At 40.6% G+C, this 15,003-nt stretch overlaps 1 protein-coding gene across 1 annotated transcript; it reads left to right on the top strand.

The window, feature by feature from the left end:
- Positions 1,557 to 5,246, top strand: LOC109222500 (protein TPX2). Its single transcript, XM_019386853.1, has 7 exons — positions 1,557 to 1,695; positions 1,802 to 1,897; positions 2,871 to 2,912; positions 2,992 to 3,090; positions 4,106 to 4,165; positions 4,273 to 4,367; positions 4,903 to 5,246. The coding sequence occupies exons 1-7, from the start codon at positions 1,663 to 1,665 to the stop codon at positions 5,009 to 5,011; spliced, it is 534 nt and encodes a 177-aa protein (XP_019242398.1). The 5' UTR covers positions 1,557 to 1,662; the 3' UTR covers positions 5,012 to 5,246.

The raw sequence follows: 15,003 nt of genomic DNA on the forward strand, positions 1-15,003 counted from the left end.
TTCTTAACTGTTTTTCTAATTGAATAATTGACTGCAATTAGTCTTAAACAAAATCTTAATCTTTACGTTGAACCCTTTTCATTACTATGACATTAACTCACAACTCCATCAAGTTTGTTAAACAGTTATTAGTATGTTTTAGAACATGGATTTTCACTTCTTTTTTCTTTATTCTTGTACACAATTCTTATATTTACGAGTGTGGGATTTTTTTTATTTTATTTTGAATATCTTCAACACGAGGAGCAGGAAAATAATTAGAAAAAGTATCTAAAGATAGAATGTATATAAATGGAATTGAGGAAATGTTGAAAAAATAAGGCATACACTACTAATGGATCATGTCGTGGCCATATATAGGATCCTTCCACGCTTAACCATATGTCTCGGCTTTGAGCTATGGGATGAAAAAGATCCCTGTATAAATGGAGCGTTTCCCCTTTAATGGGCCTTGTCTTATGTGGCGCGGATTCAAATTAGTCAGGGTCCAATACGAGTACTGGACGTTAAAATAGCACGGACTAGCCAGTTTTCGGACTGGTCATTCAAAAATAGCCAGCGTTTACCAAATCAATGAAAAATAGTCACTATTTTGCTGCAACAGAGAACGGTCCAGCATAATATACTGGAGTTCGGTGCACCTGTGTATGAATTTCCAGCATATTATGCTGGAACTCCAATACACGGAAAGTTCCAGCATAATATACTGGAGATTCGAGCACTTGTGTATGAACTTACAGCATATTATACTGGACCGGTATACTTTGCTGGAACTCCAGTATATTATGCTGGAGTTCTAGTGTACTTATGCTGGAACTCCATCATATTATGCTGGAGTTCCAGCATACTTATCCTGGAACTCCAGTCTAATATGCTAGAGTTCAAGTATACTTATGCTGGAACTCCAACATAATATACTGGCGTGTTTTTCGGGTTTTGAACAGTGTTTTCGCTCAGATTTATCTTTACATGAAAAGTGGCTATATTTCGATTACTTTTGAAACTGGGCTATTTTTGAACGACCACTTGTAAATCTGACTATTTTTGAATTTATCCCATACTGGACACCGAGTGGGAGACAAAAAAGATAAAAAAAACTAACGCTTACATAATTGCTTATAACCTCATGAATTTCCCCTTTTCATTATCTTGAGCCACAAAATATTCCTTTATGATCGTTTGGTTCTCCATTTAGGAATTTTTTGATATGCTAATTACTATAGTTGTTTTTTGCATTTTAAAAAGGAAGTTACTTGTAATCATTTTTAGTTAATTCTGCTTACTAGATCTTGAAGAATGTAATCTATTCATTAATGCTAAAGGGACTTATCATTTATCTTAAGATATAAGATATGTATGCATGAATCAAAGTGACTCATCGTATGAAGAATTTATAAGCATGAGCATTTAATTAAATATATGCAATTACAAAGTTTAAATTACTGATACATGAGAGGGAAATTTAATCTGAAAGTTTGGTAGAAGAGAGATCATAAAATTTCTGAACATAATGCTGGTGATGGAACAACAACAAGTGATTCTGATCCCATAAACAAATGCAAATCTCCAAACTCCTTTAATTAATCCCACATGGTGTGTTTGTATATAATTATATAAATCTAAGTTTTAGTTAGAATCAATCATATCCCTTCAGCTAATCACATGGAGAGTTCAAACACTAAATCTACTCAAAAGGTGAGAATTATGATTTCTAGCTACTTGTGTTTTCTTTTTAACACATTTATTTACTATTTGCTCTAATTATATAGCAACTTTTAATTTTTGCTTCTTTATATTTCAGCTTGTAAAGAGCAGTTCACAATCCGCAATTCAATCTCCTGGAAGATCAATGAGATGTAGTTCTCCTCAACTTCAATTGATGAAGAACAGTAATGTGGTACGACACAATTATATACTTCAAGTCTTATTTTTCGTTTAGTGTTTCACACATTATTAGTCAATTACGAAGGAAGCCTTGGAGCAACAATAAAGTTATCTCCGTAAACTTATAGGTCACGGGTTTGAGCAGTGGAATAAGCCATTGATGCTATATGCTGCCTACATCACACCCCTTAAGGTGTGGTCCTTCCCTGAACCCTGCGTAAATGCGGAATACTTTATGCATCAGGCCGGCTGCCTTTTTTACATTATTAGTCAATCACACGTTGGTAAAGATCAAACTATTAGATGTAATCATACAAATACAAGTACATAAATATAGAAATACACATTTATTTATAGCTCCTACGTAAATAACTATTTGCACATCAGCTACGAAGTAGAAGTTAAGTAGAATATAGAATAACAAAGTGTAAACAAGAACCAATCCCAATGAAAAGGCGGAATAAATTGAATTGAAAAGTAATATCACTCCTAGACCTCCTGATATAAGACCACATTCTAGAAAGACTACAAGAAAATCATCTATTGATTTCAAATAATAAAAACCGAAGAATTTCACTACTTTATTGACCTGACCAGGAAAAAAGAAAATTTTCTATGTCTTAAAATACTTCTTAATCTTTAATTGACTGAAATTGTAATGAATATGAATTAATCGTAGATGCTTTATTTATGTACCACTAGTGGAGAAGAATTTTTACATTATCACTATATCTTTAGCTGAAATAAGCTAGTACTTAATTTCTTCTTCTTTTTCTTTGTTTTTTTTCAAATTATCGACCCGTACATTTACTATAGACAGTTATAAAAAAACATAGGAATCATTTCTTATTTAATTGTACTTTTATGAAAAGAGTAATGTTTTGATAAATCTTGACATTATGTTCTAAGACGAGAAATATTTGTAAAATGTTATGTCTCATTTTAAGATGCTGCTACATATACTTAACTTTAAACTGTCCTTACAGTTAAGAGATGAGCCAAAAGAGCGTTCGGTTGACAAAAACAAGGTAAAATATTGAGTCAGATGAATTAAGTTTCATTCGAAATCAAAGAGCTATTAATTAAATTCCATTTAATTATGTATAGGCTCAACAAAAGCCATTAGCAAAGGATAATACCAGACCAGTGGAGATCAAACTTCATACTCAACAAAGAGCAAGGAGGCGTGCTTTGTTTAATTACTCGGTAAGTATTAATTGATGTTTATTAATATAATAAGAAGTGACTAATTTCACCTTAGCAAGAATTTCAAAACATTTGGCCTACTATTCATTATTTGATAATAAATGTTATGTGACTACAAGATATATGTAAAAAAAAAAAAAAAAAAAAAAAAAAAATTATTCACAAAAGTATGGCCTTGGGGTACTGGAAACTGGGAAAGCATAGTAACAAAGGCCAGTATTTACCCTTCGGGATGGCCGAGTTGGTTGAGCAGGGAACTTTTCAAACTAACAAACGGGAATTAACGATAGATAAATTTGTAGCTGAACCAAAAAATCTGTCGCTATCCTATTTAGCGACGGATTAGCGACATATTATCAAAAAAATATTATTAGCCACAAACGATTTAGCGACGGACTAGCGACAAAGATCATAGCTAATTTTATTTATTTTGTAGTGAAATGGGAGATATAGGGTTCGAAACCCACTTGTATACCTCCTCGGTCGAGCTAGTCTGATGACGTTTGCCTAGACGATTTACCCTCCTATGTGGTTTATGGACTGTTAAAAGGAGTGGGGTTAATCTTATGCTCTCCCGAAGGATAGCGGTTATGGGTTTCCCCGTTGGTTGCTTTAGGAACCACGCGTGAAAAGTGTGGCCTTTAAGTTATTAACATACAAATGCCGCACTTCAAAAGTGTAAATGTATACTTTGCCTCATGGAAAGCATTATTTTATACGAAAAAGGTTACGCCTATTTAAGCCACCTCTGAAGCGCATTGCCTTAGATAAAAAAGTCATGACCTTTGATCAAAATTAACACTTTTTGATAGTCTTAACCAATCCACTTTTCGAGTGTGGTTAAAGACTTAATATGTTGTAGTGATTACTCAAGTCGTCCTGAATATTCTGTTAGTATTTCTTTTTTTCTTTTTTTTTAAAAAAAATCCCCTTATTCATTGCTCTAATTTTACTTACAAGAAAATGAAAACCTTGAATACTGTTATAGAATACTATTCTAACAAAAGAAACACAGGTGGCAACCAAGTTTTACTTCATAGAGCAACAGAAGAAAACAATAGAGAAGGTACAAAAGGTATGAATCTCTTTAAAAAGTAATAAGTTGACATTTCACATTCTCTTTATTATATATACCAGAATTATTTCTTATGCTTAACAAAACACAATTTTAATACGTGACAGATGATAGAGGAGGAAGAAGTTCGTATGCTAAGAAAGGAAATGATACCAAGAGCTCAATTGATGCCTTTTTTTGATAAGCCCTTCTCTCCCCAAAGGTATGATAGTTAAGTAAAAGACAAAAAGTTAGTTCTGTACTACATTATTTTCCTCTTTCAACTAATTAAGTAGAAAGTTGATCAAATTTATATGAATATATTTCTATTAGAAACAAATGAAACTATTCTAAAGACTTAACTTCTTATAAAATATAATCGTAAAAAACAAGCGTTTATTATATGAAGGATAGTGATTAGAGAGGTATGATTGAACAACAAACTGATTTATCAACAACAGTTCGAGAAGTTAAACCTTATGAGTTAAAGATTCTGAGTTTTTCTGAAAATATCAGTTACCTAACATTTCACACTAATTTTTGGAGGTTTCACACGGGTTCGACCCGTGGAAGCAATCACTAACGCTTGCATTAGGTTAGGCTATTTACGTCACACCCCTGAGGGTGCGACCTTTTTCCAGACCTGTGTGAATGCGGGATACTTTATTCACCGAGCTACCCTTTTTACACATATGTATGTCTATGTCAAATATGATGAGTTCAATTAAATCTAGCTAACTTATGTTCTTGTACCTCAGATCAACAAGGCCTTTGACAATTCCAAGAGAACCAAGTTTTATGTTGGACGGCAACTGTTCTAGCTGCATGAACTTCCCAATTTTCAGCACAATGAAGCAAGTCAAGTGACATAGAAGTCTAATGTAGATATATGCTCTGTACAACTAGTTTTTTTCTTTTTCTTGACCATTTCTTTTCATTTTTGAATAAAAAGAGTTTCTTTTGTGATATCTTCTTTTTTCTTTTTTTTTTTGTTGTTGTAATTTTGATAGGTTAATGTAGATTCCAGCTAGGTGGTTAGGATCTACTTGGGTGTGGTGTAAATCTTTCCCATTGTTGAATAAAGAAATATAATTCATGTTAACTTCTTATGTTATTTTTTCTATTTGATTTATGTGAAATTGTCGATCGGCCAGACGAGATCCTGAGGAATTCTGGAAGAGCGTGAGTAAGGCGAGCTTGGAATGACTCTAGGTTGTTTAACGTCAATTTTAGGACGAAGAAGATGCCTGAAGAGTTGTCACGACCCAATTTCCAATCTAGATTGTGATGGCGCCCAACACCGAGGTTAGGCAAGCCAAACTTAACCAACTAGTGGGTTCCATTTATGTTACCAAAACATTTCCAACATCTACTTAGATTGAATTTAAAACATTCAATAATAATGAATAGTTTAGGCAATTTGAAACTGAAGTGACCAAATGATGTCAAAATTAAGTGATTACATTCCAAACGAATAGTCTACTAATGTGTGTGCCAAGACCTGGTGTCACAAGTATATGGGCATCTAGTAGAATATACAAAAGAATATATCTATCCTACTGCTTGAAATAGAATAGACAGTCAAAAACAAAAGAGAGACTCCATCATGCTGTTGAACGGCATCGAAAAGGAGCAGCTCACCGTGCAATCTCGGCCAACTATCAAGAATGCGCACCAGATGGGTAGCCAGATGCACCTGCCTCAGACCCTGTACAATTAAGTACAGAAGCGTAGCATGAGTACATAAACAATATGTACCCAGTAAGTGTCTAGTCTAACCTCGAAGAAGTAGTGACGAAGGGTCGACTTGACACTCACTAGGGTCAATAATGTGATAATATGAAGTTCAATATTCCAATTCACAAAGTACATAGATAGAAACAAGTCCAAATAAGAAATAATACTGAAAATCCCCTCATCAATTAATAAATCTAAGCATTTCCTTCTTTTAAAACAAGTGGTCTTTCAAACAATAAATCATACGGATTATAAGAGGTTCCGATTCCACTATCACAAAATTTCCACCGAGGACGTTCGGCCCGATCCAACATAAAAGTAAATTGTGCACTGCCGAGGGTCGAACGGCCCGAACCATATATTTACAATTACCAACCTGCCGAGACGAACGGCCCTCTCCCATGAGAGTAGTGAAAATAATCACCCCGCTTGCGGAATATATTTGCGACGCGGTTAAGTATAAATACAACTTAAATGTTTCTTTAATTCTTTTCAAAATAATTATTTACTTGAAATCCTTGGAATCATAACATTCTCGACGAGGTTTCAATCAATGCCATTCAACAATTTATAATCATAACACAACACCCACAAAGCATAGTGTAAGCCTAGAACTATCCGGACATAACAGGAATAGTAGCCACGTATGGACTCTCGTCACTTCGTGCGTACGTAGCCCCCCACAATAAAATCACATATTAATTAAGTTTACCTATGGGGAGATTTCCTTCTTACAAGGTTAGAAAAGAGACTTACCTTGCTTCACGGTCTACTTTCCGGTCTAAGCTTATGCCCAAATCCTCAATTTGGCGCCAAACACTCAAAAACTATTCAAATGGCATAATAACTAATCAATATATGCTTAAAAGTTCATATCCCAACCATTAGAGTGATTCCCAAATCCAAATTACAAGATTCCTCAATTTCACACCCCGGGCCCACGTGTCCTGATTCCGAAATTTTTTGAAGAAAGTTATTACCCATAACCTAAGGATCAAGAATATATGATTTTTACTCCATTCCATAACAAATTTCGTGGTTAAATCTTGTTTTTATCAAAACCCTAGGTTTTACTCTAATCCCATAATTTTTACTAATTTACATGTGTTAATCTACCCAAAACCCAAGTATTAAACTCACATTAAGTAGAAATAACTTGCCTCACAATGCTAGGTTAAAATCCCCTCTTTGGAAGCTCCCAAATCGCCCAAGTGTAAGAGTGAAATAAAATAAATGGCCTAAGTCCTGTTTTTTAAAAGTTGTGTCCAGGTCTCTGATGTCGCATTTGCGACATCAGGTTTGCAAATGCGAAGGCCGTAATTGCGAAAAAACCATCACAGTTGCAAACCTGGTTGACCCTTGCAATGATCGCAAATGCGAACAACATGTCGCAAATGCGACCACTGCCCCAACCCAGGCTTCATCGCAAATGGGAAGCCTTCCTCGCAAATGCGAGGATCGCAAATGCGAACATTTCCTTGCATTTGCGAGACCTGCAACTCTGCCAAGAAACACCAGAAAATTGTAACCCGCGTCTGAAACTCACCCGAGCCCTCGGGGCTCCACTCTGAATACTCACACAAGTCCAACAACATCGTACAAACTTGCTCGAGCGATCAAATCGCCTAAATAACATCTAAAACTACGGATTTAACACCAAAACGCATGAAATCCTTAAGAACATTAAAAATTCCTATTTTTACAACCGGACGTCCGAATCACGTCAGATCAGTCCCGTTTCTCACCAGATTTCACAAACATGGCTTAAATATTATATTGGTCCTGTACCGGCCTCTGGAACCAACATACGGGCCTGATACCAACATGATCAAACATTATTCAATTTCTTTAAATCCTTAGATTTTCAGCTTAACAATTTTTAACTAAAAATTCATTACTCGAGTTAAGGACCTCGGAATTCGATTCTGGGCATACGCCCAAGTCCCATATTTTACTACGGATCCTCCGGGACCGTCAAAACACGAGTCCGGGTCTGTTTACTAGAAATGTTGACCGAAGTCAAACTTGGCCTTTTTAATCCAACCTTAAGGAACCAAGTGTTCCGATTTCAACCCAAACTCTTCCAAATCCCGAACCAACCATCCCCGCAAGTCATAAATCAGTTAAAGCAAGTACCGGAAGTTTTAATTAGGGGAACGGGGTTCTAGAAAGCAAAACGATCAATCGGGTCATTACATTCTCCACCTCTTAAACCAACGTTTGTCCTCGAACGCACATAGAAAAGTACCTGAGCTAGGGAAAAGATGGGGATATCTGCTCCGCATGTCCTCCTCGAACTCCCAGGTCGCCTCCTCGACTGGTTAGCCCCTCCACTGGACCTTTACCGCGGAAATCCTCTTGGATCTCAACTGGCGATCCTACCTATCAATAATGGCAACTAGCTCCTCCTCATAACCCAAACTCTCATCTAGCTAGATAGTGCTGAAGTCTAACACATGGGACAAGTCGGCGTGATACTTCCGAAGCATAGATACGTGAAAAACTAGATCAACTCCTGATAGGCTGGGAGGTAAGGCAGGCTCATAAGCAACCTCCCCAACTCGCCTCAACACCTCAAATGGGCCAATAAACCTTGGGCTCAACTTTCCCTTCTTCCCGAATCTCATAATACCCTTCATCGATGAAACTTTCAAGAGGACCTTCTCACCGACCATGAATGATACATCACGCGCCTTCTGATCCGCGTAACTTTTCTATCTGGACTGTACTGTGCGAAGTCTTTCCTGAATCAACTTTACCTTCTCTAAGGCATCTTTCACCAAATTTGTACCATATAACTTAGCCTCACCGGGCTCAAACCACCCGATAGGAGAACGACATCGCCGACCATATAAAGCCTCAAATGTGGCCATCTCGATGTTGTACTGATAACTATTGTTGTAAGCAAACTCGGCCAAAGGCAAGAACTGGTCCCACTGTCCTCCAAAGTCAATCACACATGCCCTAAGCATGTCCTCCAAAATCTGAACTATCCGCTCCGACTATCCGTCGGTCTGAGGATGGAATATTGTGCTGAGCTCCACACGGGTCCCCAACTCACTCTGAACAGCTCTCCAGAAATGGGAAGTGAACTGAGGACCTCTATCTGATATGATGGAAACAGGCACACCGTGCAATCGAACTATCTCCCGAATGTAGATCTGAGCCAACCTCTCTGAAGTATAAGTAGTCACTATTGGAATGAAGTGTGCCGACTTGGTCAATCTGTCGACAATAACCCAAACTGCATCAAACTTCCGCAACGTCCGCGGTAACCCAACTACGAAGTCCATAGTGATGCACTCCCATTTCCACTCAGGTACGGGCATCTGCTGAAGATTGCCACCTGGCCTCTGGTGCTCATACTTAACCTGCTGGCAATTCAAACACCTAGCCACATACTCAACTATGTCTTTCTTCATCCGCCGCCACCAATAATGTTGCCTCAAGTCACGATACATCTTCGTGGCACCTGGATGAATAGAATATCGCGAACTGTGTGCCTCCTCCACAATCCTCTCTCTCAAGACATCGACATTAGGAACACATAGGCGACCCTGGAGTCGCAGAACACCATCCTCGCCAATAGAAACCTCCTTGGCACTACCCTATTGCACCGTCTCTCTAAGAACTGCCAAATGCGGATCATCGAACTACTGAGCCTTGATCTACCCCAATAATGAAGACTGAGCAACAACACACGCAAGGACTTGGTCGGGCTCTGAAATGTCCAACCTCACAAGTCTGTTAGCCAAGGACTGAATGTCCAAAGCTAATGGCCTCTCCTCCGCTGAAATGAATGCCAAGCTACCCATACTCTCTGCCTTCCTACTCAAGGCATTCACGACCACATTTGCCTTGCCTGGATGATAAAGAATGGTGATGTCATAATCCTTTAGTAACTCCAGCCATCTACCCTGCCTCGAATTGAGATCCCTCTGCTTAAACAAATGTTGTAAGCTGCGATGATCAGTATAAACCTCACACGACACCCCATACAGATAATGCCTCCATATCTTAAGAGCATGAACAATCGCTGCTAACTCTAGGTCGTACACAGGGTAATTCTTCTCATGAATCTTCAACTGACGTGAAGCATATGCAATAACTCTTCCCCCCTGCATCAATACACATCCCAAGCCAACGCGGGAAGCGTCGTAATATATTGTATACATCCCCGAACTGGAAGGAAACACTAGAACCGGTGTCGTATCAAAGTTGTCTTGAGCTTCTGAAAGCTCGCCTCACAATCATCGGACCAATGGAAAGGAGCACCCTTCTGGGTCAATCTAGTCAAAGGTGATGCAACAGATGAAAAGCCCTGTACAAATCGGCGATAATAACCTGCTAAACCCAGGAAGCTCCTGATCTCAGTCATTGAGGTAGGGCGTGGCTAACTCTGAACTGCCTCAATCTTCTTGGATCCACCTTAACACCCTCTCCTGATAGAATATGCCCCGAGAATGCTACTAACTCTAGCCAAAACTCACACTTGGAGAACTTAGCATATAGCTTCTGCTCTCTCAAGGTCTGAAGCACTACCATCAAATGCTGCTCGTGCTCCTCCAGGCTACGTGAGTATATCAAGATGTCGTCATTGAAGACAATAACAAAGGAATCAATATAAGGCCTGAACACCCGGTTCATCAAGTCCATAAACGCCGCTGGGGCATTACTCAAGCCAAAGGACATCACCAGAAACTCATAATGGACATATCTCGTACGGAAAGCAGTCTTCGGAACATCTGAGTCCCAAATCTTCAACTGATGATACCCTGATCTCAAGTCAATCTTAGAGAACACCCTAGCACCCTACAACTGGTCGAACAGATCATCAATGCGCGGCAACGGGTACTTGTTCTTGATGGTAGCCTTGTTCAACTAGCGGTAATCAATGCACATACACATGGTCCCATCCTTCTTCTACACAAATAACACCGATGCACCACAAGGTGACACACTCGGTCTAACAAACCCCTTTGCTAACAACTCCTCAAGCTGCTCCTTTAACTCTTTCAACTCTTTCGGAGCCATACAGTATGGTGGGATAGGTATAGGCTGGGTGCCTGGAGCCAAATCAACGCAGAAATCAATGTCACGATCTGGTGGCATGCTTGGAAGGTTAGAAGGAAACACATCGGCGAACTCCCGAACTACTGGTACTGAATCAATCGTCGAAGTATCTACAGTGGTGTCCCAAACATATGCTAGATACACCAAATAACCCTTCTCGACCAGATGTCGAGCCTTCAAGAAAGAGATGACCCGACTAGATGAACTAACGGAGGAACCCTTCCACTCCAATCTCGGGAACTCTGGCATCGCTAAAGTAACAGTCTTGGCATGACAGTCAAGGATGGCGTGATATGGAGATAACCAATCCATGCCCAAGATGACCTCAAAGTCGATCATGTCAAGTAACAGGAGATCCGCTCTAGTATCGTAACCACAGAAGGTAACCACACAGGACCGGTAGATCCGATCCACAACCACAGAATCGCCCACAGGAGTGGACACATAGACAGGAGTACCCAAGGACTCACAAGGAATATCCAAGAAATGAGCAAACAGAGATGACACATATGAATATGTAGACCTGGATCAAACAATACCGAACCATCCATACCGCAAACAGAAATAGTACATGTGATCACGGCATCTGAGGCCACTGCATCTAGTCTGGCCGAAAAAGCATAGAATCTGGCTGGAGCGCTGGCTGGCTGGCCTCTGCCGGGCTGAGCAATAGTTGACTGACCTCCCCCTGTTTGGCTTCCACCTCTAGGACGGCCCCTGCCAGCCTGTCCTCCACCTCTGGGCGGTCGGATGGCTGGTGCTGTAATCATAGGCTGATAACCCTGTTGTACTGCCTTGCCCCAAAGTCTTGGACAAAATCTCTTCATGTGACCTGGATCCCCACACTCATAACAACCCTGCGGTGCCATAGACTGTTGTCCTGAATCCTGAGCCTACTGGCCTGTACACCCTCTAGAATAACGCTGAACGGCTGCTGGACGATATGAACTCTGTGGCATAGCACTGAAGTAAGCATCGGATGACCAGAATACCCACCGGAGGAACCCTGAATAGCTGGTGAGCGGTAAGAACTCTCCGGCATCACACTAAAATAAGGCCTCACTGGAGCACCTCGAGGAGGTGGTGGTGGTGCTGAATATGGGGGCCTGCTGGGCTGACCCCTCCCAAAGTGACCTTTTCCCCTAGCTGGGGTACCTCTAAACTCTCAGAGAATCAGGTCCTCTTATCCTGTTGCAACTGCTCTCTACCCCTCTGCTGGTAACCCTCAATCCTCCGAGCAATCTCCACCACTAGCTGATACTCAGTCCCCATCTCAACCTCTCGGGCCATGCTAGCTCGAATATCGGGGTGTAACCCCGCAACAAATCTCCGCACTCTCTCTGCGGCCGTAGGGAGTATCATGAGTTCTTGGAGAGACAACTCAGGGAATCTCGCCTCATAGTCGGTCGAAGACATCTGACCCTGCTCGAGCTGCTCGAACTGGCACCGTTACTCTTCCCTCTGAGAGGGTGGATATACCTGCCTAGGAAAAGCTGTGTGAACTGACCCCGAGTAATGGGAGGAGAACCCACTGGCCTGCCCAGAACATAAGATTGCCACCATCTACGAACCCTGCCCTCCAGCTGGAATGTAGCGAAGTCAACCCCATGAGACTCTAATATCTCATGTTGTGCAGTCTGTCCTTACACCTATCAATGAAATCATAAGCATCCACATGACACTTACCTCCGAAGATGGGAGGGTGTAGCCTAGTCCATCTGTCCAGTAACTTTTGTGGATCGCCGTTCGCAGCCGGTCTGGGCTCGGGTACCACTGCAGTAACTGGTTGAGCCCCATCCGCTGGTAGTGCACCTGGAGTCTGATACACTACCGCTGCATAACCGGGAGCCTGGGCGGTAGGGGTCTGTGCTCCCCTCCCACCTGAGATGTGGCTGGGCCCGCTGGAAATAAACCAACCTGAGTCATGGTGTCCATGAACCGCAACATTCGGCCCATGACCTCTTGGAAACCCGATGCTGTCATGAAGTCCTCCGGGGTAGGCTCAACTGCGGGCACCTCGCCCTACTCCTCTATGATAGGATCCCCCGCAGGATCTGCTGGTGGTGCAACTGGGGTAGCTTTGGGACGCCGTCGTCCCCTGCCTCGGGCCGGTGCCCTCCTGCGGCCTCTGCCACGGCCTCTAGCAACGGGGGGAGCAGCTCCTCCCGGGTCTAGAACATCTGTCATGCGCGTCCTCACCATCTGTGAGAGAATAGGAGAAGGGAATTTAGTATACCATCAACTGCATGATAGGAGATGAATAAAGAGTAGTTTTTCTAACACCCTATAACCTCTCGAAGATAGATACAGACGTCTCCGTACCAATCCGCAAGACTCTATTAGGTTTGCCCATGACTTGTGAGACCTACGTGAACCTAGTGCTTTGATACCATGTTGTTACGATCCAATTTCCAATCTAGGTCGCGATGGCGCCCAACACCGAGGTTAGGCAAGCCAAAACCAACTAATGGGTTCCATTTATGTTACCAAAACATTTCCAACATCTACTTAGATTGAATTTAAAACATTCAATAATAATGAATAGTTTAGGCAATTTGAAACAGAAGTGACCAAATGATGTCAAAATTAAGTGATTACTTTCCAAAAGAATAGTCTACTAATGTGTGTTCCAAGACCTGGTGTCACAAGTATATGGGCATCTAGTAGAATATACAAAAAATATACATCTATCCTATTGCCTGAAATAGAATAGACAGTCAAAAACAAAAGATCATGCTGCTGAACGGCATCGGAAAGGAGTAGCTTACCATGGAATCTCGGCCAACTATCAAGAATGCACACCAGACGGGTTGCCAGATGCACCTACCTCAGACCCTGCACAATTAAGTACAGAAGCGTAGCATGAGTACATAACCAATATGTACCGAGTAAGTATCTAGTCTAACCTCGAAGAAGTAGTGACGAGGGATCGACTTGACACTCACTAGGGTCAATAATGTGATAATATGAAATTCAATATTCCAATTCACAAAGTACATAGATAGAAACAAGTGTAAATAAGAAATAATACTGAAAATCCCCTCATCAATTAATAAATCTAAGCTTTTCCTTCTTTCAAACAAGTGGTCTTTAAAACAATAAATCATACGGATTATAAGAGGTTCCGGTTCCATTAGCACGAAATTTCCTCCGAGGACGTTCGGCCCGATCCAACATAAAAGAAAATTATGCACTGTCGAGGGTGAAAGGCCCGAACCATATATTTACAATTACCAAACTGTCAAGGCGAATGGCCCGCTCCCATGAGAGTAGTGGAAATAATCACCCCGCTCGCGGAATACATTTGCGACGCGGTTAAGTATAAATACAACTTAAATGTTTCTTTAATTCTTTTCAAAATAACATTCTCAACGAGGTTTCAATCAATGTCATTCTACAATTTATAATCATATAACAACACCCACAAAGCATGTGTAAGCCTAGAACTACCCAGACATAAAAGGAATAGTAGCCACGTACGGACTCTCGTAACTCTGTGCGTACGTAGCCCCTCACATTCAAATCACATCTTAATTAAGTTTACCTATGGGGAGATTTCCCTCTTACAAGGTTATAAAAGAGACTTACCTTGCTTCACGGTCTACTTTCCAGTCTAAGCTTGTGGCCAAATCCTCAATTTGGCGCCAAACACACCAAAACTATTCAAATGGCATAAAAACTAATCGATATAGGCTTAAAAGTTCATATCCCAACCATTAGAGTGATTCCCAAATCCAAATTACAAGATTCCTCAATTTCACCGCCAGGCCCACGTGCCCTGATTCCGGATATTTTTGAAGAAAGTTATTACCCATAACCTAAGGACCAAGAATATATGATTTTCACTCCATTCCATAACAAATTTTCGTGGTTAAATCTTGTTTTTATCAAAACCCTAGGTTTTACTCTAATCCCATAATTTTTACTAATTTTCATGTGTTAATATACCCAAAACCCAAGTATTAAACTCACATTAAGTAGAAATAACTTACCTCACAATGCTAGGTTGAAATCCCCTCTTTGGAAGCTCCCAAATCGCCCAAGTATAG

This window comes from Nicotiana attenuata, chromosome 2 (genome assembly GCF_001879085.1).
Source record: "Nicotiana attenuata strain UT chromosome 2, NIATTr2, whole genome shotgun sequence".
Lineage (NCBI taxonomy): Eukaryota > Viridiplantae > Streptophyta > Magnoliopsida > Solanales > Solanaceae > Nicotiana > Nicotiana attenuata.

Coding starts and splice junctions, on each gene's coding strand:
- LOC109222500 (XM_019386853.1), top strand. CDS start 1,663: ATGGAGAGTTCAAACACTAAATCTACTCAAAAG. Junction 1,696..1,801: donor ACACTAAATCTACTCAAAAG/GTGAGAATTATG, acceptor TTTATATTTCAG/CTTGTAAAGAGCAGTTCACA. Junction 4,166..4,272: donor CAATAGAGAAGGTACAAAAG/GTATGAATCTCT, acceptor AATACGTGACAG/ATGATAGAGGAGGAAGAAGT.